Genomic DNA, 24,627 nt, shown 5'->3' on the forward strand with positions numbered 1-24,627 from the left:
TAAAATGTCTAGGTATAGCCTAATATTGGCCTAATGGCCTTCAGTTTGGAGAAAGTCTAAAGAATAATGCATACGAATAAGAACTTTAAACAGTAAGCTATGCTGACATTTAATTACCTGACATATTTGGCAATTTGTGAATTAATTGGCACAATATTGTCCTGTTCATATTTTACAAGAGAAGTATGGCACTAGGAACGTTGATATATGAGAAAACAGATCATTCATCTGTAGGCTACATGCGTAGCACTTTAAGCATTTGTTCTCATGTTCTTACCCAAACTGTGTGCAGCACCTGTTCAACTCTGTAATATCCCTCACAGTGGTGACAATGACGATTCGGGGATGACGATTCGCACAGGATAAGTATTATCAGAGGACCTTGGAGTTTTTAGGGCTGGGATAATAACCTTCCTGCCAATTAGAAATGAACGACATGGCAGATTTGGACGGGAGTAAAATTACCGATGTGGTGATTTGTGCTCATGCACATAATGACATTACCTGAGCTCCCCCAGTAAAACGTATCCCGTCCGAATAGGGTTTTATGTAACCATACCAAACGTAACACATCATTCTAATTTGAGTGTCACGGATTTACGTTTACTATGTTACGTGTAGTCTATGAGACAAGGCTGGGTTTGGCTGTTATACTAGGAGATACCTATACCATAAAGACCCTGGGGTTATATAATGAAGCAAGCCACGGGTCCAGAGCTCCCTGGCTAGACTGAGGAATCCTATCTAGGCTCTAGGTATGCTCTGCTTTACTGTGAGGACCTTTGACTTGGACTGGGTTGGGTTGAGTAGCCATATCAGAATCCATAATTCTTTCCAGAAGAAGCTATGGTTCAAGAACTGGTGACCCATGTCTCCCAGCAGCACAACCTTTATTATGATGTCTTGAATAATAACATGTCATGAATATTAAAGCTGCCCAAATATGAAATGCAGTCAGAGAATTTTATTCTACCCTTAAAAACAAAAGCAAAAAGTCCATACCCTCCCTGAAAACAACCCAATTTGCTTAATTAATTCTGTGACTGGCTGGTGAACCATTATGCAGTGAATCTACATTGCATCCATGATGTAAATGAACCATCGCTACTGCTGTTTACCAAATCAATAGATCAAGTTTAATCTTATCTATGCTATATTTCAACCTTAGGAGCTAGTGGGGTGTGCTAGAGTCAAGGTGGTCTCTCACACCTCCACCTCTTGAAAGCTCCCCCCCCCCCCCCCAGTGCTTTTAATGATATCAGTAGAGCCACCACTGACATTTGGAGGTAGCGAGCCTCCAAGCGCAGGGGAATTACATTTCAGATGGGCATCGCTCACAGCGCCATGACCGGTACTCAGTTTCGACATGTTGCAGCATGAATAAGAAGTAGTGTGAAAGAAAATAGCTCAAACTGCCAGGACCCAAAAACCTTCCTGTAAGTGATTTTGACCAACAACAACAACAACAAAAAAGTTTCTCCACTGTAAAAGCCACATTCTGTTCACTCGGTTTTATGAATCCAATTTACCATTTAATTTCTATTGCTTTCTATTGCTGTGTTGGTAATATGATTGTCGTGTTCAATAAGAGGATAATGCTCATCCAAGTGGCTTTCTGGAGTATTGGAATAAGGAGCTATGACAGTGGCTGTCCTCCGGGTCATTCTTGAACAGATTAAAAGCTTATTTGAATTATATGTTTTCTTACAAACAAGACAGCTTGTTTACTGGGAAGACTGGATGAGCCATTTTGAACGGTGACAAGCTGTCATGTCTGGAGGCCTCCATCGTGTGGAAAGATATGCAAATGTAATACACAGAACTTTAAGTCAATATGAAGTGAAATGAATGAATCTTTTGAATTGCTTTTGATTTGCTATTTAGAACAACAGAGTAAACATCAATCTATTGGTAAATGCTTCTTATAGATCCAGTTGAAGTATGATTTTCACCCCTAGAACTGACACCTTCAACAGGCATACCCCCACGGTACGGCAGTGCTTACCCTGTGATAATCTAATAACAAATGAAAATGTAATTATATAAATAATTGTCATTATCTTTGTATGTCTAATGTTTTTTTCTCCATTTTTTTCTCAATGGCTCTGTTGTTTTTTTATGCTCAAAATCAAAAAATTTGCTTAACTGCGTCAAAACCTCAACAAAGGCGCCATTAATCCATTTCGTTCCATCCATTCAAATCATCAGATCCTCAAAAGGTTCTACAGCTACATCGTGGAGTGCATCCTGACTGGTTGCATCACTGCCTGGTACGACAATTGCTCGGCCTCCAACCGCAAGGCACTACAGAGGGTAGTGCGTACGGCCCAGTACATCACTGGGGCTAAGCTGCCTGCCATCCAGGACCTCTATACCAGGTGGTGTCAGAGGAAGGCCCTAAAAATTGTCAAAGACCCCAGCCACCCCAGTCATAGACTGATCTCTCTACTACCGCATGGTAAGTGGTACCGGAGTGCCAAGTCTAGGACAAAAAGGCTTCTCAACAGTTTTTACCCCCAAGCCATAAGACTCCTGAACAGGTAATCAAATGGCTACCCGGACTATTTGCATTGTGTGACCCCCCCAATCCCTCTTTTACGCTGCTACTACTCTCTGTTTATCATATATGCATAGTCACTTTAATTATACATTCATGTACATACTACCTCAATTGGCCCGACCAACCAGTGCCCCCGCACATTGGCTAACCAGGCTATCTGCATTGTGTCCCGCCACCCACCAACCCCTCTTTTACGCTTCTGCTACTCTCTGTTTATCATATATGCATAGTTACTTTGACCATATCTACATGTACATACTACCTCAATCAGCCTGACTAACCGGTGCCTGTATATAGCCTCGCTACTGTATATAGCCTCGCTACTGTTCTTTTTCACTCTCTTTTTACTGTTGTTGTTATTTCTTTACTTATCTATTGTTCACCTAATGCCTTTTTTGCAATGTTGGTAAGTAAGCATTTCACTGTAAAAATGTCTCAGAGAACTCACATTGCTGAATTCCCTCAATTGAAGGTCAGCTAAGTTAACCTAGGCTACTTAACGTTACTAGCTCTGTATTTGAAGTTGTTATATTATCATTGAGTCTATTATCAGGTAAAAGCATATGCTTATTATTCATAATTTCTCAAATAGTTATTAGCTAATCATTCAGTCGAATACGCTATGCTACAGACATCTGTCTTTGAGCATTAAGGGACGTTAATGGCTAGCTCGGTCCACGACATTATGTTATTATATTTTTCAATCTTGAAATACAAGGGCACATGTTATTAATCAGTGACACGCCCCTCTGAATAACGGGGCATGGTTTTGGCCGAACTGCGTTGGGAAAAAGAAAGACGCGGTATTGCCTGGGGTAAACAATGCACATTTGGGCGTCTACATAATTTGGCGTGCTCATCCCTTGAACTGAACAAAGCTAGCAAAAACAACCAGACACTACTGCACCTCAAACAATTTCCCAAGTTGGAATAATGTAAAGAGCCGTTTGGTGGGTTCGAGGAGTGGAACGTCAACTATAAGGAAAGTTTAGACCAGACAGTCAGCATACAGGAGCTCTACAAGACATTACTTTATTCATGACAGGCAAGATAGCCACCATCTCCCATACTGCTACAGTAGCTGTCAGGCAGGCTAACAGTGAGTACTGGACTGTCCACTTGTCTGAAACGTCATTACCCATTAATACTTTTTACCCTGACTTTTACACTCATTTACTTTGGCTGTGTGGACATAGTGGGAATGGGGCTTCTCCCGCCACTCAATACGGCCCGAGCCTTGGCTTCTACAAGATAGATGCGACTAAATACACTACAACAACTCTAAGTGCGTGGTTGCATGGGGTTGCAGGGGCGTGGGAGGATTCTGCTCTCTGACCGCCTGGATGCCCTAATGGATGGAGCTGCCTACATGTGTGCAGCATGGGAGAACTGTGCTACTAGCTACTGTTTGTGTGTGTGTGTGTGTGTGTGTGACTTTTTGTGTCACTATGAAAATGGAACCGAAAGAGATCTCGGGGATGCGTCTTCCACAAGACGGAGGGCCTGCTGTGTGCATGCAGAATAAAATAATTGACGTAGGGTTCTGCTGTGACTTCAACAATGCTGACACTGAGAGGTTTACCCTTAAGGACAGAAGAATGGACTTCATTTAATACAAGTAAAGGTAGGCCTAAATGCATTTTCCTCTGCTATTTGCGGGTTAACATCCCTTTGAATGCATTTGATTTATCAAGCTAGAATTTTGTTTTGATAAGACACTTTTTTGATGATATGAATTGCAATTTAAAAAAAAAATAGTTGTTGAATTTTACCCCCCTTCTCCCCAATTTCGTGGTATCCAATTTTTAGTTGTTACTATCTTGTCTCATCGCTACAACTCCCGTGCGGGCTCGGGAGAGACGAAGGTCGAAAGCCATGCATCCTCCGAAACACAACCCAACCAAGCCGCACTGCTTCTTAACACAGCGCATCCAACCCGGAAGCCAGCCGCACCAATGTGTCGGAGAAAACACCGTGCACCTGGCTCCCTTGGTTAGCGTGCACTGCGCCTGGCCCGCCACAGGAGTCGCTGGTGCACGATGAGACAAGGATATCCCTACCGGCCAAACCCTCCCTAACTCGGACGACGCTAGGCCAATTGTGCGTCGCCCCACGGACCCCCCGGTCGCGGCCGGCTGCGACAGAGCCTGGGCGCGAACCCAGAGTCTCTGGTGGCACAGCTAGCGCTGCGATGCAGTGCCCTAGACCACTGCGCCACCCGGGAGGCCAATTTGAATTGCATTTTTCGGTCATGGAAATTTCATTAGAACTTTATTTATTATATAAGTGTGTGTACTAATATTTCACATAATAATGTTATTGTTTGAATATTTGTGCGCGCCGTGTGCAGTGCATTGGAAGAATTGTAAATCCATTGTGAAAGGTTATGGAGTTTCCATTGCAAATTATTCTGATGAAATGTGTACATATGTTGGTATTTTAGTGCCAGTTGTAACTGTGGATGCTACATCGGCCTACGGCTGAGTTGAGTAGTGTGTCATTTTGTCAGATGATATGAAATATGCCGCAATCGGAGGCTATCACTTGTGTATCTCGGCTACATTGTTATTTATATTTGGTGGAAATATTTGTACATTTCTGTTAATAGCCTATGTCACTCTGGTTGTATGGTGAACTTGGGCTTGATCAAGGTTTATTTGTGAGTAAATCTGCCTTTGATAATAGCCAGTGCCTACCCAGCCACCGACCTCACGTCACTGAAGTAGAAAATAGATGCAACAACTGTCTGCTACGGTGCGTGTCCATTTAACTGCCTTGGGTTGATGAAAACAGCTGGACATAATGACGTCACACTGGGAGAAAAACAATGTGCGCAAAAACCTAGTGTCAAATAGAAATGAAGTGGTTGAATTGTTTCCATTATCCATTTAGGCAAATTGCGCATTAATAAATTGGCGATGACTATATGCCCTCCCATCTATATGTTTCATGTCTCAGGTGGCCCGCAAAAGCCAGCATGGAGAGAATGCAAGAAATAACGAATATATTTGCCATATTCTACAAATTTTCTGAAACAGATGAGGAAACAAGGATATGTAACCAATGTATTTATTGAAAAGTGGGAGATGGGGTGCAGTCCAGGGGAGTCTCGGCTGGGTAGTAGGGAATCCAGGCTGAGGGCAAGGAGATTAGGAACCGGGTAAGCAGGTCTGGAGCGGAATCCAATGAAGCAGTATAGTGGGGATCCAGGGCAGAGAAGCAGGACTGAGGAGACGAGGGACTGGAGACAGGTACCAGTGTCAGAGCAGACGGGACTGTAGCGGAGAGAAAAAGCAGTGTGAGGCTGGAGAAAACAGGTACAACAGGATAACAAAATCTATGCAGGAACAAACAGCTAGAAATGCAGGCTGACTGAGTAGAGGCTACGATCTGGCAGTGTGGAAGTGGCAGGGCTGAGTATTTGTAGGGTTCATGTTTATGGAACAGGTTGCAGCTGGTGGGAATCCGCTCTGCTTCCAGCACACCTGTCTCCACTCACACAATCACATACACACAGCGAGAGAGGGAGAGAGCACTGGGGGAGTGGTGGCAGGTTTAGGGAGGTTCAGGATGAGAAGTAGAGTGCGTGGCAGGAGCAGATGTAACGTTTTCATGTTCCAATGTTTCGCCACAGCCCGTGCACGTGGTGCACTCCTGTAGATCTGAAATAATTGGATGGTGAAACATCCAGCCAACCAGTAAAACAATTCAGGCATTCTTGAAAGTCAAGACAATCCTTGTCCTGCAAATAAACATAATTTTTATAGTTGAAAAAATTGACTTAGCAGTGGGCATTTAGAATGAAATGTGGAGTCGAGCCACAGAATATCTAAAGAATCTTTGGGGGCGCTTTATACTGTAGTTTGTTTACGTGATGACATCACACGCCCTGTGTACCTTCAAAATTATTCAACAATCCTCATTTATTCAAAAAACACAGCTTCTATCATCATCATTTGTTATAATAAATAAAGTTTGACAAAGAAAAATCCCCATTCGAACAGATTTTTTTTTTAATCTTTAGAACATGTCTCTATAGCTGCCATTTACATACACACGTCACAATGCTTTTTTTGCGACATTGATTTTGTTGAATAAACCTGGGTCAGGACAGAATGAGAATTTTTTGAGCCAAATTCCTCATTAATAGCACTTTAACAACTCTTTAACAGTGTCGAACAGTAAGGGCCTTCTATGCCTTCAGAGAAGGCCTAAGGATTTATAAAAGGATTTATTATGTTTTAAATAAAAATTTCAATTTCATCTTTTCTAGAATTTCAATAATATTCTGATTTAATCTCTTCAGTTGTGTTGGAAAGTGAATGGTTAACACTAGCTACGTTTCCATCCAATTGGCGACAGATTTTCATGCGAATATTCTAAAATCTGCATGAAAACATTTTCCCACCATAGATGTCGTTTCCATCATAGTGACTTGTTGTGGACAAAAAGCTGTGCGTGATGATGTTGTGCACATAAAAATTTGCAGTTAAATCCCCATGTACCGAATAAAAATTCCATCGCATTTTCACCTCTGCTGATGATTTTGCCAAATATACACTACCGGTAAAATGTTTGGATACACATACTCATTCAAGGATTTTTCTTTATTTTTACTATTTTCTACATTGTAGAATAATAGTGAAGACATCAAAACTATGAAAAAACACAATCATGAATCATGTAGTAACCAAAAAAGTGTTAAACAAATCAAAATATATTTTATATTTGAGAATCTTCAAATAGCCAACCTTTGCCGGGATGACAGCTTTGCACAATCTTGGCATTCTCCTTGAATGATTTTGACCGGTAGTGTATATTTTTTGCAATATATGGCAAATGTGCCCATTCTGGTCTTGGCACGTGTGCTCTAGCCAACAGCTCACAGATATAGAGTGTGGGTTGGCTAGCCTACATGATGAGATTATTATGGACAGAAGAGCAGCCAAGGATCGATCATCATGTCACCGGAATAAGACCCTTGATATTTATTGGAAAGGAGCATCAAGCTCATCACCGTACACTTTCACCCTACTGATGTTCATCATAACTTATTTCATCAGCTACTGTCGTGTGTATTCATGGATGCCAAGTGAACCCAGGCTTCCCAAAAAATCTGACTAAGAAAAAAAAGAATGGATATTTAGTCTCTGTGTCATCCCGGCAAAGGTTGGCTATTTGAAGATTCTCAAATATAAAATATATTTTGATTTGTTTAAAACTTTTTTGGTTACTATATGATTCATGATTGTGTTTTTTCATAGTTTTGATGTCTTCAAATCTCTGCTGTTAAACATAGCGGCGGGTCAGTTTTGACCCTTAAGACAACACAAGGGTTAAACTACTAGCACACAGCTCGGACACCCATGCATACCCCACAAGACATACCACCAAAGGTCTCTTCACAATCCCCAAGTCCAAAACAGACTATGGAAGGCGCACAGCACTACATAGAGCTATGGCTACATGGAACTCCATTCCACATCAGTTAACTGATGCAAGCGGTAGAATCAGATATAAAAAACAGATAAAAATACACCTTATGGAACAGCGGCGACTGTGAAGAGACACACAGGCACAGTAACACATACACATGATAAGACACGCACTTTACGTACACGTACACATGGATTTTGCATTGTAGATATGTGGTAGTAGAGTAGTGTGGCCTGAGGGAACACAATGTGTTGTGAAAAGTGTTATGAAATGTAACGTCATGTAATATTTTAAATTGTATATAACTGCCTTGATGTTGCTGGACCCCAGGAAGAGTTGCTGCTGCCTTGGAATCAGCTAATGGGGATCGTTAATAAATACAAATACAAAGGTAAGTTAGGCTAGTAAGCAAGCCTTTTAGTTAGGTAGCCTATTCTAGGGCAACGAAACCTTAAAGCGTGTAGGCTACTGGATGACAGAGTCATAGATCGTTTTGCCAACAGGAAAGAGAGGAGGACGGTAATTGGCATTCCTCCACAAAGAAGGGTGAGTCAACATGTTTTTTCTACACACACAGAGACAGAGAGAGAGAGAGAGAGAGAGAGAGAGAGAGACAGAGAGACAGAGAGACAGAGAGACAGAGAGAGAGAGAGAGAGAGAGAGAGAGAGAGAGAGAGAGAGAGAGAGAGAGAGAGAGAGAGAGAGAGAGAGAGAGAGAGACAGAGAGACAGAGAGACAGAGAGACAGAGAGACAGAGAGACAGAGAGAGAGAGAGAGAGAGAGAGAGAGAGAAATCAGTCATATGGAAAGCAGCATGATATTTAGCTTACGTTGATTGGACTAAATCATTTTTGGTATCTTTAAGTTCTCACTATTAGATTAAGCATAGGTGATTCGATGATGTTCAAATGTTGACATGGCGCTGGAAGGACATTAGTGGGGGCAGCTCCACTGTAACTCTCCGTGGTTCTACATCAAGCTGTTTAGTAGTCTGAAATTTTTTTAAACTGTTTGTTACATGTAATATGCTTTATGGATTTCACCCGGACAGATGGTTTTGTGAGGAAACAAACGTGTGGTTAAATTTATTCTGCACACAGTGTGACTGTTTTTCTTCTTACTTTCTCTGCGTTATATATCATGGTGGTATATGAACTAACGGGTTACAGGGCAAACAACACAATTATCACAACACATAGGTTGTAATATGGCTTTTTCCCCATGGCTTGGCTTCCCCATTGATTTTAACCACGCACCCCTATTGGTAGCCAATAAACAGCATCTTTTCCAAAAGTTGTAGTGGGAGGACCAGAAAACTTATCATCGTGTGACTCCAAATTTACTCGATATGATGCGTTTCCACTGCCATTTCTCGCATAATTAATGTTAGACACAAAAAAATCCCACCTTGTCTAGCGTATTTTGTTTTGACGACAAATTTGCTGTTTCCATTAGGCCCGTCGTGAAATGTTTTGTCAAGATTAACGTTCAACAAGAAGTTACGTTTCAAATGATCACCATTTGGTGAGTGGCACTGTGTTTTGCAGCTTGCTATCTGTTTGAAAAGGTGTGTGAAACATTGTTGCATTTCAACTTTAGATCACCAGTTACTTTGTGTGCTGAATGTGATAAAATATGTTTGCAATGGGAAGTATTAGTTGAACTTTGATTTGGAAATGCTTAATGGTTGTATTTTGTTATGAATGGGGGCCTACAGGCTTATTATAAATGGGTTGCTTTTTTGCAGTTAAAGCAAGATTTCTTCCCCCACAGCCTAAGTCCAATAGTCACGGTTCGCCACGGGTGCCAAAATACTAGGCAGGTTTCCATTAACCCAGGTTTATTCAACAAAAGCGATGTCGCGACATGTGTAATGGAAACGGCAGATATAGCAGAAATGTTAAAAAGATCGACAACATTTTTTAAAGATCGACGGGGGTGAATTTTTCTTCTGTCGAACTTTCTTTATTACGACAAATGACGATGGAATGTGTTTTTCAAATAAATTATGATTGCCTAATAATTTTGAAGGTACGCTGGGCATGTGATGTCACCACGTAACTATAAAGCGGCATTCCACAATTAATTATAAATGCCTATCTCTTGCAAAATATTTATTTTTAAACTATAAAAATAATGTTTATTTGCATGACAAGGATTGTCCTGACTTTCAAAATTGCCTGAATTGCTTCACCTTGCTTTGCTGGTTGGCTGGCAAGTTTCCCCATCTAATTATTTCAGATCTACAGGAGTGCAAGTTTCACCAAGGCATGGACCATGGCGATACGTTGGCAGATGAGAATGATTAGGATATGGCAAATATTAGTAAATTATTTCATTCTAGCCATGCTGGCTTTCGCAGGCTACCTGAGACATGAAACAAAAGGCTAGGTGGGAGGGCATTACCCATTTGACTAAATGGATAATGTAAAAACTTCAACCACCACATTTTTATTCAACACTGTTTCATTTTTTTTTTTTTTTTGGTGTGACGTTATTATGTCCAGCTGTTTTCGACACGTAAGGTAAATGGAAATGGACCCTAGCAGGCACTTGTTGCATCTATTTTCTATGCAAACTTTCTAAATGTCAGCAAAAATCATAGTTAATGTCATACAATGAAATAAGATGTGCAGACAATAAGTGGTCATGAGAAAAGATTAATTTTATGGCACCTGGGTAAGAAATAAATGTCAATAATACCCTTAAGAGGAAGAAAAACAGGTTGAATGTGCTTTGTCTCTAATTTGCTCCATTATGCCTTTCTCCAAAAATATCACCAAAATATCAACATGTCTCTTGTCCTACGACAGCACGGAACACGCTGGACCATGTTAACACAACATCTGGAACTCATACAGAGCCATCCCCTGCCGCCATTTTGGAATACACATCAATCACGAGTTTCATGAAAAAAAATGGTTGTACCAACGAAAAAAATCCAGACCCCAACCAAAAACCCTGTATGAACAGAGAAATCTGTGATGACACGGTTGTTGCACGATGTGTACTAGGCGAGCAGGTGCGAGCTCTGGAAAACCCATAAGGACGCAAAAAGACAATATAAACTCAAACAGAATCACAATATTACAACTCAGACACACAACACATGTGGTAAACACTACAGGCTATTACGGACTACAAAGGTAAATCCAGCTGTGTGATGCTCATGAGTCCTCCCTCCCAGACAAGCTCAACACAGTCCATGCTTGCTTTGAGGCCACCAACACTGACCCATCCAGGAGGGCTCTGGACGACCAGGTGCTTCTGCTCTCCGAGGCTGATGTGAGAACTCTCAAGAGAGTGAATATTCACACAAAGCCGCAGGCACAGATGGCATCCCTGGCCGCGTCCTCAGAGTGTACGCTGACCAGCTGACAGGTGTCTTTTCGGACATCTTCAACATGTCCCTGTCCCAGGCTGTAGTCCCCACATGCTTCAAGACAACCACCATCATTCCAGAACACCAAGGTGACTATTACCCTTAAATGACACTCACACCCATCATCATGAAGTGCTTTGAGAGGCTGGTCATGGTCCACATCAAGGCCAGCATGCCAGACACCCTGGACCCATTCCAATGTGCATACCATTCCAACAGATCCACAGAAGATGCCATCTCCATTGCTATCCACATGGCTCTATCACACCTGGACAAGAGGAACACCTATGTGAGAATGCTGTTCATTGACTATAGTTCAGCATTCAACACCATTGTTCCCTCCAAGCTGGTCACCAAGCTCAGGGCCCTGGGTCTCAAAACCACCCTCTGCAACTGGATCCTGGACTTCCTGACGGGCAGGCCACAAGCTGTGAGGATTGGCGACATCACCTCCCCCACTTGGACTCTCAACACGGGGGCCCCCCAGGGATGTGTCTTCGTCCTGCTGCTGTACTCCCTGTTCACCCATGACTGCGTGGCGAAACACGGCACCAACTCCATCATGTTTGCTCAAACACATGGTTAGCAGATGTTATTGCGAGTGTAGCGACATGCTTGTGCTTCTAGTTCCGACAGTGCAGCTATCTAACAAGTAATCTAACAATTCCACAACAAATACCTAATACACACAAATCTAAGTAAAGGAATGGAATAAGAATGTATAAATATATGGATAAGCAATGACAGAGCGGCATAGGCAAGATGCAATAGATGGTATAAAATACAGTATATACATATGAGATGAGTAATGCAACCATTATTAAAGTGGCATTATTAAAGTGACTAGTGATCCATTTATTAAAGTGGCCAATGATTTCAAGTCTGTATGTAGGCAGCAGCCTCTTTGTGTTAGTGATGGCTTTTTAAAAGTCTGATGGCCTTGAGATAGAAGCTGTTTTTCAGTCTCTCGGTTCCAGCTTTGATGCACCTTCATGCCTTTGGATGGTAGCGGGATGAACAGGCAATGGCTCGGGTGGTTGTTGTCCTTGATGACCTTTTTGTCCTTCCTGTGACATCGAGTGCTGTAGGGCAGGTAGTTTGCGCCCGGTGATGCGTTGTGCAGACCGCACCACCCTCTGGAGAGCCTTGCGGTTGTGGGCGGTACAGTTGCCGTACCAGGCGGTGATGCAGCCCGACAGGATGATCTCAATTGTGCATCTGTAAAAGTTTGTGAGGGTTTTAGGTGACAAGCCGCATTTCTTCACCACACTATCTGCGTGGGTGGACCATTTCAGTTTGTCCGTGATGTGTACGCTCAGGAACTTAAAACGTTCCACCTTCTCCACTTCTGTCCTGTTAATGTGGATAGGGGGGTTCTCCCTCTACTGACGACAGCATGGTTGTATGTCTGATCACTGACAACGACGGGAAGGAGGTCAGAGAACTCCAAGACAACATCCCCCCCCCCCCCTCCCCGATCTACATCAACTGGACTGCAGTGGAAAGAGTCAACAGAGAACCTCACATGAACCGAAAACACCACCGTCCTGGTCAAGAAGGCGCAACAGTGCCTCTACTTTCTCATTTTTTACCGCAGCACCATTGACAGCGTCCTGACCAGCTGCATCTCCACCTGGTATGGAAACTGCTCCATTCATGACCGCAAGGCCCATCAGCAGGTTGTGAAGATGGCCCAGTACATCATTGGAGCTGTGCTCCCCACCATACAGAACATCTGTTCCAAGCAGTGCTTGAGGAAGGCCTTCAACATCATCAAGGACTCCACTCGGTACCGGAGCATCGGTTCTGGACCACCAGGCTCAAAGACAGTTTTTACCCACAAGTCATCAGACTACTGAACTCTTACACTAGGACTGAACGCCTGCACAACAACAGTCTCTAGCACTAACTCCCTGCACCTTAACACACAGGCAGTCAATCACACACACTCCATGACGGCTTCTACTAGACTCCTATTTATATGACTGTATTATTGTTATTGCGCAATTCCTCGGCACGTGTAAATATCTTACTTCAATTCGTTTGATTGCCTTTTTGTAAGAAAAAAGTGCTAAATGTTGTGTCCTATTTTTATTCCTTGAGCTTGAATTTCTTAGCATTTTATTATTCACTTAATTACTTTTCTATTGTTGTTGCATTGTCGAGAGGCAAATCTGCAAGTAAGCATTTCGTTGCACTGTGTAACAAATATCAAAACGAACTCTGAACCAACTAAATTAATTTGGGGACAGGTCGAAAAGCATTAAACATTTATGGCCATTTAGCTAGCTAGCTTGTTGTTGCTAGCTAATTTGTCCTGGGATATAAACATTGGGTTGTTATTTTACCTGAAATGCACAATTAATCCACAGATAAAAGGGTAAAAGTTTGTTTCTGGTAAAGTTTGTTGAAGTGTGCAAACTGTGTGGGTGCAATGATTGAATAACATGTATGTATACATTTATTTTGCGACGCAAGCGGTGTGGTCAGCATGTAATCCACGTATATCATGTGTACAGTACATGACTAAAACAAACTTGAACTTGTCCAATTGCATTGACCTACTTTAGCTACAGCATAAGCGGTTGGCGACACCTTAATTGGGGAGAAAGGGCTTGTGGTAATGGCTGGAGCAGGAATAGGTGGAATAGTATCAAATACATTAAACACATGGGCTCCATGTGTTTGATACCATTCCATTTACTCTGTTCCAGACATTCTTATGAGCTGTCCACCCCTCCGCAGCCTCTGCTGCATTGTTATACCCTAATGAAAGCTCACAACCTTCTCACAGAAGGCACAACAGCATTATTGCCGTTCGTATTAAAGAAATGGTCGTCACTTATTTGTATTGTAGGGGAGGTTAAGCAATAATTATAAATGACGAAGTAACTATGATGTATCCTATCAAGACCTGTTCCATAAAGGATCACCATTTATCCCAACTGCTAGCACAACAAGAGGCCCAAAATATGCTTCCTCGGCTACACAAGAAGGTCAATAAGGCTAATTGCCACGGTGATTAGGAAACACTGTGCTCAGTTTAAAATCTGTTTTTACCTCGGTTGTATGTCTATCCAATACAGCAGGGGTCTTCAACCTTTTCTTGCCCAGGGACCTCCTCCCATCCTACATTAAAAAAAATAATACAAAATCACCTACTTTGTCTTATCAGGTGAATGATAATAGCAAAGATAAGAAATCAACATTTTATAGATTTTGGTCGTTTTTCATTATTTTGACTTCCCCACATTATAATTGGAAGAGGAAGTGTAAACTCTAACATAGCCTATTAGAAAGGTAACTCCAAACACATTTTTTTTCTAAGAGCAGCTGTTTAAACAAAGGTTAGCCATGTGTTGGCAAAAATGTATAGCCAAGTCAAGAAAGCTTACCAGCAGCCAGCGGTACTTGTAACAATGGTAGCCTATTCGCTGATGCTTTTTCAAAGCCTATGTCCGATACTCCAGCGAGTGTAATATGCTCAATATTATGAGTTAAGAAATAGAAAGAAGATATTCTCCTCTTTTTTATAGTAGGGATGTAATCCAAAATGTGTAAATTGTATTGTTGGTAGTGATATTCATAAAAACATGTAAACAAACACGAATATGCTGTAGAACCCTTCATGAGACCTGGAGAATTTTGAAACCCCACAGCATTTTTTAGACTTGGCCATCTCATCCTCAAATATCAGTTTGTCAACTTGTGGATTCATGCTTTAATGGGATAATAATACTGTGTTTTAATCTCATTCTAAATACATACTTCATTATCTTTAAATATTACATTATTGGATCAACTTAAGATGACACATCTTAAGATACTTTCTTGATAAAGTATAACGGTTGTGGCTTATGAAGGAGATACAGATCCATTGAAGCTTAATTCAAAATGGCTGGTAAATACTGCAATTTGAACGTTATCGTTACTCTTTTAAATTGCAATAAGAGCATAACATTAAAAAAAAAAAAAATGTACGTTATCTTTCAAGACGAGGACATCGCCTGCAGATAATGAACTTACATTTTTGTCCAAGGCTGCAATAATCTTAGCATCGTGCAACTCTAAATATGCAAAAAGCAGTCGTTTTCTCACGAAATCAATATTATTGTCATTGTCAGAGAATAATTTATCCATCACCGAGGAGAAAAGTGTTGAACATGGGCTCTCTTGTGCTAAAAAGGATTGATAACAAGTATCAGCACAGCGTATATAGCGGCTTGGATTTTGCCAGAAGCTTTGCGAAGAAACAAAGGTCTGACTTAACCTTCCAAATACATTTTAGTCATTGAGCAGACTCTCTTATCCAGAGAGTGACTACATGAGCAATTAGGGTTAAGTGCCTTGCTCAAGGGCACAGACAGATTTTTCCCTAGTCGGCTCGGGGATTCGAACCAGCGACCTTTTCGGTTACTGGCCCAACACTTAATGGCTATAGGCTACCTGCCGCCAATACAGCTAGTTAGTTATTATGCTGTATACATATTTGGGTGTCACATTCTGGCACAGGAACTTTTCAACTTTTTATATGACTCATGGAGCAACCGGCTTCCTTTTGACCCACCTCTGGTATGAACTCTGACTCAACTCTCACAGTCTCACTAGCGTCAGCCATGGCCGAGGGTAAAGTCTTGGTGTCATATGCAACTCTAGATTTTCAAAATGGAGGACATTTTTTACCAGGCCTAAAGGACCCTGCCCCTGAGTACGGAGTCAGCAGTAAAGGCAAGAACCGGAGGTGAAGGGGACATAAATAGACCACCAGTGTGTAGATGAAGGTCAACCAATACAGCTTCAGGGCAGTTCATGATGTATGTGAATAAAATGCACCTAGAGATGCTGACCTTGAATACTATTGCACTTATGATTGTTATCGGCTAATGATTCTTTCAGATTTTTAAAGACTTGAATGTTCGTTAACATTCTACTGACCAGTCTCTATGACCGTCGAATTAAAAAAAAAAACGTAAAATTGTAACTTCTGCTTTTAGACTCACTTCTACCCTGATCTCCTGCTTGGTGTGAAGTGTTGATGAGGATCAGAAATAGCAGGTTAATGGCTGCTGAATGCTCACACTGACTAACCATATACAATTATCCCAGAATAGACTAGTGAGAGGAACTCTCTGGGTTATTATATCAGCGTGAGCCCAGGGCAAATTTATTCCATGCTTTTAAACACACATCTGCCGCCCTCTTCCGCGACGCCCAAAGTCCCGTAGCTCTGTAAACAACACAGTATCAATGTCTCACAGTGAACACTCCTACTCATCATTAGGGGTTAGACCACTTGTTAGGTATCAAACATGATATAAAAGATTTTGGTTGCTTCTGCTGCTTTGACCTTCTGCAGCCTTTATGAAAGAGTACCGCGGGCTAAGACCATCACGGCAAGGTTAATTTAAAGTCAAAGAGACAATCGCTCTGCTCCTAGCCTCCTTTATTCTTTATTTTTTATTTAACTGGCAAGTCAGTTAAGAACAAATTCTTACTTAAAATGACGGCCTACCTCGGACAAACCCTAACCCAGACAACGCTGGGCCAATTGTGCGCCACCCTATGGGACTCCCAATCACGGCCGGTTGTGATACAGCCTGGAATCGAACCAGGTTCTGTAGTGACGCCTCTAGCACTGAGATGCAGTGCCTTAGACCGCTGCGCCACTCGGAAGCCCTCACGAGTGAGGGAGGGGTTCTTTCAGCAGCCACTCACTGTTTAATATCTATTACTGTGCCAGATTATATGCCTTTTGATCACCCAAATGCCTTCGGAGTATGGGGGTAGAGAGGAGAAGGGGTGGAGGGGGTGTGGGCAAGACATTCTGAGGCAAGGTAAGAGCCCCAAAGTGCTGTTGTGACCCTGGACCGTGCTCCGATTGATCATAATTGCATTTCAAACTGGTCAAGACCTTAACAAAGAGACCACCAATCAAGCGGCCAAATGAGGCATGGCACGTCACAGACTGCCTCAAGAATTCATTACAGAGTAGGGAAAACCGACAGAGGGCAATACCAGGGCAAAAACTATTGCAATATGTATGAACACATGACATTGAAATGGAGGATTTTTATTCCCTTCTGCTCTATGTAACGTTCAGGGTCTGGCAATGACTCATCTCTGTTATTGTTAGCAAGGTATTCTTACTTTAAGATTGGCAGTAGCACCTTGGTGTAAGGTAATACTATTGTAGGTACAATATTATATTGTAATGTCACCCTCGGTGGACTAAGGAACAGTGAAAATAGACAACATGAGCAATAACACACTAATAAGCGGGGGGAACTGGGGCGCAGTAACGTCATACTGACATATGGCTAACTGATGGGCCTATAAGCTCGGAATATACCATTGTCAGAATTCTTAAATCACTCCACGCATAACATTTCCCTTCGTATAATTTAATGTATTTCCAAGCAAGACAACACATCCTGAACAAGCCATAAATTGTGGATAAGACTAAGTCTGAAGGAGGCCGCTCTCTCTCTCTCCATCCACTGACAGCAGAAGGATGGGCCTCTCTGTGCAGTGTTTGCTAAGATGTTCTTCTAAAGAGAACTCCATTGCTTGGAGTCTGAATCAGTTGGTTGCGTGCCTAAATAAGGGCATATCTCAACAAGAGGACCAGAGTATCTTAGCAGCTGCAGCGTGCATGATTTGTTGGCAAGGTAACGGAATATAAATGTATTAAGAGGTCAGCCTTTTCAGCGTCTTGTAAACTTGGTAGATGCCAGTAATAATTCAACATTTCAGAGATGCTTTAATCCTCGGACTGTAGTTACAAGCAACAACTTGGATATTCATTCTTAGCAAATGCAATGAAATATGGTAGACACAATCTCAAATGTGTTCATTATAAACAAGTATTGGGACAATTTGTTATGACATTGGTGTGCACACAAATGCTTGTGTTTGCATGCGTTTACAGAAAATGAAGGACTTGGGACTGGAAATCTTACAGTATTACATTTCAGACTATTAAAATATAATTCTCTGATTAATTATGCATATTTTATCATCACAGCATTGAGTGTGTGTGTTGAATCAGTGGGCGGGCAGAAGCCACCTCAACTGATTCTCTCTCATGCCAGACTGACACAGCTGTTCCCATCCCACAGTCAACAACCACACTGCTCAATTTGCTACATTTACCAGAAGAAGAGTTTCTGGCTCCCAAATGCTTCAATAAAATCTCAGTAGTGAACTTCCTCATTCTCTGTTTCAGTCTATTGAAGTCAAATTACGAGTTCGAACAAATGTGTCATGTGGAGGACTCAACATGGATCAGCAGTTTCTAGAGGGGATTGGAGTAGCGTCTCCTACTAAAGAAAGCACACTCGTGATGAGTTCTCGCATAAGAAAACAGCCTACTCACATGAAGCAAGTTAAGATCCGCTGGCAGTACACAATCATCATCATGTCAGCATAACAGCATTGTCACGTAAAAATGTTAAAAGGTACTCTCAGCAAAACTACATCATCATAGATACACAACTGGGGTCGACTTCCTACTTACAGCAGCCAACAAAAATGACAAAATGAAAATCTGTCAAAACACAATTTGCTGATATTGTTTTCCGTAAGTAGGATGCCCCTCTGAGTATGACGGCGTCATCTTGTTGAGTGTGCCTTTTTTAAGATTTACTGGTATGTTGGAAATGAACCCTTTACACTCGTGGGAATTGGCCTACATGGATAGGGCTAAATTGAAATGTTTCTTACAGAAGAAATTTGAAAAGCATATGCATAACCATGGTAGTGGTAGCAATTGAAAGGGAACTGTTTGGAGATTATGGGACAATTATTATACCAAAGGTGAGGACACAGTTCGCCTGACACAAGACTGAAGCCAAACATTACACTGTTGATTTTATTAGCATTTTGGAATTACTGTACTTTTCGCTGCATTTGTTGATAACAACATCTGAAAATACTCTGGATACATTCAGTAACATGATAAGAATATTCCTGGAACATGTGGGGTAGGTGCAACATACGACAAACAATTTACAAGGGTTTAAGTGAGAGGACTAACTGGTGTCTCCAAGTGGCGCCACACCTCTGCACAGTAATTTCAATGCACTTTTACGACTCAAAGAAGAGTCTTCAACTATAAGGTGCTTTTTTTGAGCTCTCATAGCTGTGCCGTTGGGGGAACTAGAGCAAACACACTTGTAGTATTTTTGTTTGGAACACAACCCTGCATCCCCGCCATCATACAATTACTGTTGTTCACGTAATCCAAAAACGGTCCATTATAACTCTCAATCTGGGGCTTGTGGGCATCAATTGAAAGCGTGTTCTATTGCTAACATGACTAGCTAAGTTATAAAATCCGATATTACACTGTCAGGCTTTCACAATGCAATTCAGGGAAACGGATTATAGTTTTGGTGCACATCGAAAGGAGTCATGAGTGCATTGAGGTGCTTCACACGAGACAAGCATAGGCACATTCTGTTCAGAACAACCCAGGGTATGAAGCCATGTCATCTTGTAACTGTACATCAAACATAGTGGTCATAAAATTGACACTGTATATGACATGAGTTTTATGATATGGAAATGTGAAGCAAATCACATCATTGATTCCACAGAATACACTTAAACGCCATGCTGATTTCAACTTCATCTGGAATTGCACTTAGAATGTACTGTACAGCTTTAAACGTGTACTGTAGGACATTGACATACAGTCAGGGTAGGCAATGCTTACCCTGTGCTAATTGAATAAAAAAAATATGTAATGAAAAAGGTGTTATGAAAAGCCATCCTCTGGGACGTCCCCAGGACAAACCGGGAACTAGAAAAAAACTCCAGGGGACAGTGACACAACGTCCCAAGAACGTCTTAAACAGCCTCAGGGATGTCCCCGAGACAAACCGGGATCTAGACACAATACCCAGGGAACCATGGCACAACGTCACAAGAAAATTCTAAAAGTGTCTTCGGGGAAGTCCCCGGAACAAACCGGAAACTAGAAAAAAGATCCCCACAGAGAACATTACTATGGGAACATCACACGACATCCTAAGAACTAGTAAAATGAAAGTTCTGAGAACATCCTAAAAAAGGTTTAGACAAGGTCCTCCGTGATTTCGTGAGAACTTAGAGGGAACTACCCTGCAAACAATAATGAGGCGTTAGGATGTCCCCGGGACGTCACGAAATGGCGGCCTGAAGTCGTCAGGACGCTGTGTCATGGTTTTGTCAAGTTTCCGGTTTGTCTTGGGAACGTCCCCCGAAGACGTTTTTATTACTTTCTTGGGATGTTGTGTCAGGGTCCCCTGAATGTTCTTCGGACATTGTCATGATCCCATGGAAGTTTATCTCCAGTTCTTGGTTTGTCACCTGATGTTTGCAAAAATAATCATACATTTTACCCAGGGCATTCACAACCTAGTTTCATTACACATCACCCCTTGTTACTTTTGCCAAGTCCATCAAGGCTCTGATTGGTGAACCACTGATCCAGTCACAGCTCTTTGTCTTTTGGATATGCTAGGGCCACCAACACCCCCACACAAACAAGCAGTGCTTTTTAACTTACATATTTGACACACTGACATATAGTGCCTCAAAGTATTCAGACCCCTTGACTTTTTCCACATTTTGTTATGTTACAGCCTGAATTTTAAATGGATTACAGTTATATATTTTGCAATTGGCCTACACACATACCCCACCCAAAATGTCAAATTGGAATTATGTTTTTCGAAACTTTTACAAATTAATTAAAAATCCAAAGCTGAAATGTCTTAAGTCAATAAGTATTCAACCCCTTTGTTACGGCAAGAATAAATAAAAAAATCTGCTCAACAAGTCACATAATAAGTTGCACCGACTCACTCTGTGCAATAATAGTGTTTAACATGATTTTTGAATGACTACCTCACCTCTGTAACCCACACATGCAATTACAGTGCATTCAGAAAGTATTCAGACACTTTGAATATTTCCACATTTTGTTACAATACAGCCTTATTCTAAAATGGATTAAATTAAAAATGTTCCTCACCAATCTACAGACCATACTCCATAATGACAAAGCAAAAACATGTTTATAGAAATTTCTGCAAATTTATTGCAAATAAAAACCTTATTTAAATAAGTATTCAGACCCTTTTCTATGAAACTCGAAATTGAGCTCCGGTGCATCCTGTTCCTATTGATCATCCTTGAGATGTTTCTACAACTTGATTGGAGTCCACCTGTGGTAAGTTTTTTGTCATTGGTTACACTAATTGCACTGTGTGTCTACATAACCTGGTTCAAGTATTTATGACATTACCCTGAGGAAGGCACAGCGATGCCGAAACATTGGTAAATACCCATTAAATTGTTGGGAGATTATACATGGAGTGTGCGACTTTCTTTATTTTGATAGTTTATAGTTTATTCGCCGTTAGTAAGCACCTCCACACTATGTATTTTCTGGGTGTGCGCCAGCTCATGTTTTTTTGTTGTTGTTTTTTTAAAGTTCAATTGATTGGACATGATTTGGAAAGGCACATACCTGTCTATATAAGGTCCCACAGTTGACAGTGCATGTCAAAGAAAAAACATAGCCATGAGGTCGAAGGAATTGTCCGTAGAGCTCCGAGACAGGATTGTGTCGAGGCACAGATCTGGGGAAGGATACCAACACATTTCTGCAGCATTGAAGGTCCCCAAGAACCCAGTGGCTTCCATCATTCTTAAATGGAAGAAGTTTGGAACCACCAACACTCTTCCTAGAGCTGGCCGCCCAGCCAAACTAAGCAATCGGAGGAGAAAGGACTTGGTCAGGGAGGTGACCAAGAACCCGATGGTCACTCTGACAGAGCTCCAGAGTTTCTCTGTGGAGTTGGGAGAACCTTCCAGAAGGACAACCATCTCTGCAGCCCTCCACTAATCAGGCCTTTATGGTAGTGGCCAGATGGAAACCACTCCTCAGTAAAAGGCACATGACAGCCCACTTGGAGTTTGCCAAAAGGCACCTAAAGACTCTCCGACCATGAGAAACAAGATGCTCTGGTCTGACGAAACCAAGATTGAACTATTTTGCCTGAATGCCAAGCGTCACGTCTGGAGGAAACCTGGCACCATCCCTACGGTGAAGCGGGTTGGTGGCAGCATCATGCTGTGGGATGTTTTTCAGTGGTAGGGATTGGGAGACTAGAAAGGATTGAGGGAAAGATGAATGGAGCAAAGTACTACACAGAGAGATCCTTGATGAAAACCTGCTCCAGAGTGCTCAGACTGGGGCGAAGGTTCACCTTCCAACAGGACAACGACCTTAAGCACACAGCCAAGACAACGCAGGAGAGGCTTCGGGACAAGTTTCTGAATGTCCTTGAGTGGCGCAGCCAGAGCCCGGACTTGAACCCGATCGAACATCTCTGGAGACCTGAAAATAGCTGTGCAGCGACACTCCCCATCCAACCTGACAGAGCTTAAGAGGATCTGCAGAGAAAAATTGGAGAAACTCCTCAAATACAGGTGTGCCAAGATGGTAGCGTCATACTCAAGAAGACTCAAGGCTGTAATCGCTGCCAAAGGTGCTTCAACAAAGTACTGAGTAATGGGTCTGAATACGTATGTAAATGTGATATACGTTTTTTATTTTTAATACATTTGCAAACATTTCTAAACCTGTTTAAAAATATATATATTTTGGGGTATTGTGTGTAGATTGAGGGAAAAAACGTTTTAATCCATTTTAGAATAACTCTGTAACGTAACTAAATGTAGAAAAAAATCAAGGGGTCTGAATACTTTCCGAATGCACTTCAACTGTAAGGTCCCTCAGTCGAGCAGTGAATTTCAAACACAGATTCAACCACAAAGACCAGGGAAGCCTAAAATATTCCAAAACATGCATCATGTTTGCAACAAGGCACTAAAGTAAAAAGTTCCAGTCACCTTGGGTGCTGCCATATATTTACATTAGAAGTGCCCATCCAAGAAGGCTCAAGGTCATTGGCCACAGATCAAATGATGTCAAATAACGTTAAATCTACTTTCAAAATATTAGCTAGACAAGGGGTCATCATAAATCACGTCGACAACCTACTGGCAAATACTTTTCAATCCTTGTCTAGCTAATATATGAAGAGAAATTATAGATAAAACGTATCGGTACTCATCGGCCATTGAACATAAACATTACATGAGGTGGAAAACTAAATTAAACAATGAGTGGTTTGGAAGGAATCAGTGGCTAACTGCAAGCATTGCAAAGCCATCCCTATTTTGCTTCCCTTGCCTGCTATTCAGTGGAGAGGGTGCTTCTACATCTGCATTACTTGATGTTTGAGGTTTTAGGCTGGGTATCTGTATAGCACTTTGTGACATCTGCTGATGTAAAAAGGGCTTTATAAATACATTTAATTGATTAAGGGTGTCTTTTCAAAGCTTAAAGGGGTTAAAATTCACAAGCAACACCACCATGGGCCAGAAAAGGATGAATACATTGGACCTTCTGTCAATCCAGCACGACTTTTACCATGTTCAAAACAACTGGAAACTCTGAACTGGGAAATCTCAGGATACAGTGAGTTCAAGACAACTGTGAACTCGGGAAAAAAACGAGCTCTGACTGGGAAAATACGGAACTCGTTTTATACCAAGTCGGAAACAGGCCTCTTTCTAGATCTCCGACCTGAAGATCACTGATCTCATGATTCAACCTTGTTTTTCCCAGAGTTCTCAGTTGTCTTGAAAGCACCATAAATCTAGAGAATGCCAGACTTAGATGACAAGGTTTCATGAATTTGCCCACAAGGACCACCGTGCCACCTTCCTGTTCAAGTGAGCACAGCACAAATGTGAGTCCAAAAATGTCTTGTATGCTGCTGCATAAATGATGTAATATGCCAGGGAGATAGTATTACTTTCATTGCTACAGTATACATATGTGTATGTTGTGTAGTAAGCTGTTAGAAGCCCATGTGCCTCACCCTAATAATGTGTTCCCTTTTCCCCTCATAACGTAGCCTACTGTTCTGACTTGGTGATGCACATGTAGCCTATAGCCTGTTTTAGAGTAATGTCATCTAATACTGTAAGAACTTTCATTGTCTGCTTATATGCCTCCTTTATTTATCCTACGAATAGTTTGATTAACTGATAACTAAAATAGCAGTGCACATGGCATTCTTTTGCCATCTGTGCAGAGATGTATTGTAGGTAATGCATGTGTAGTGGACTTCTGAAATTGTACAGACTTTGTGAAAGATCAGCATAACCCAAATACAGATGTTATGAG

General features: G+C 41.6%; 1 protein-coding gene across 1 annotated transcript in view; it reads right to left on the bottom strand.

Moving 5' to 3' along the window:
• Positions 1–5,615: 5,615 nt before the first annotated feature.
• LOC129866742 (mitochondrial inner membrane protease subunit 2-like) overlaps positions 5,616–24,627 on the bottom strand; it is a 175,590-nt gene continuing 156,578 nt past the window's right edge. The window contains exon 6 of the mRNA XM_055939585.1: positions 5,616–5,835. Within this exon, the coding sequence (XP_055795560.1) occupies positions 5,821–5,835 (15 nt within the window). The 3' untranslated portion in view covers positions 5,616–5,820. The remainder of the gene's footprint in view (positions 5,836–24,627) is intronic.

Source organism: Salvelinus fontinalis, chromosome 12 (genome assembly GCF_029448725.1).
Source record: "Salvelinus fontinalis isolate EN_2023a chromosome 12, ASM2944872v1, whole genome shotgun sequence".
In the NCBI taxonomy this organism is placed as follows: Eukaryota; Metazoa; Chordata; class Actinopteri; order Salmoniformes; family Salmonidae; genus Salvelinus; species Salvelinus fontinalis.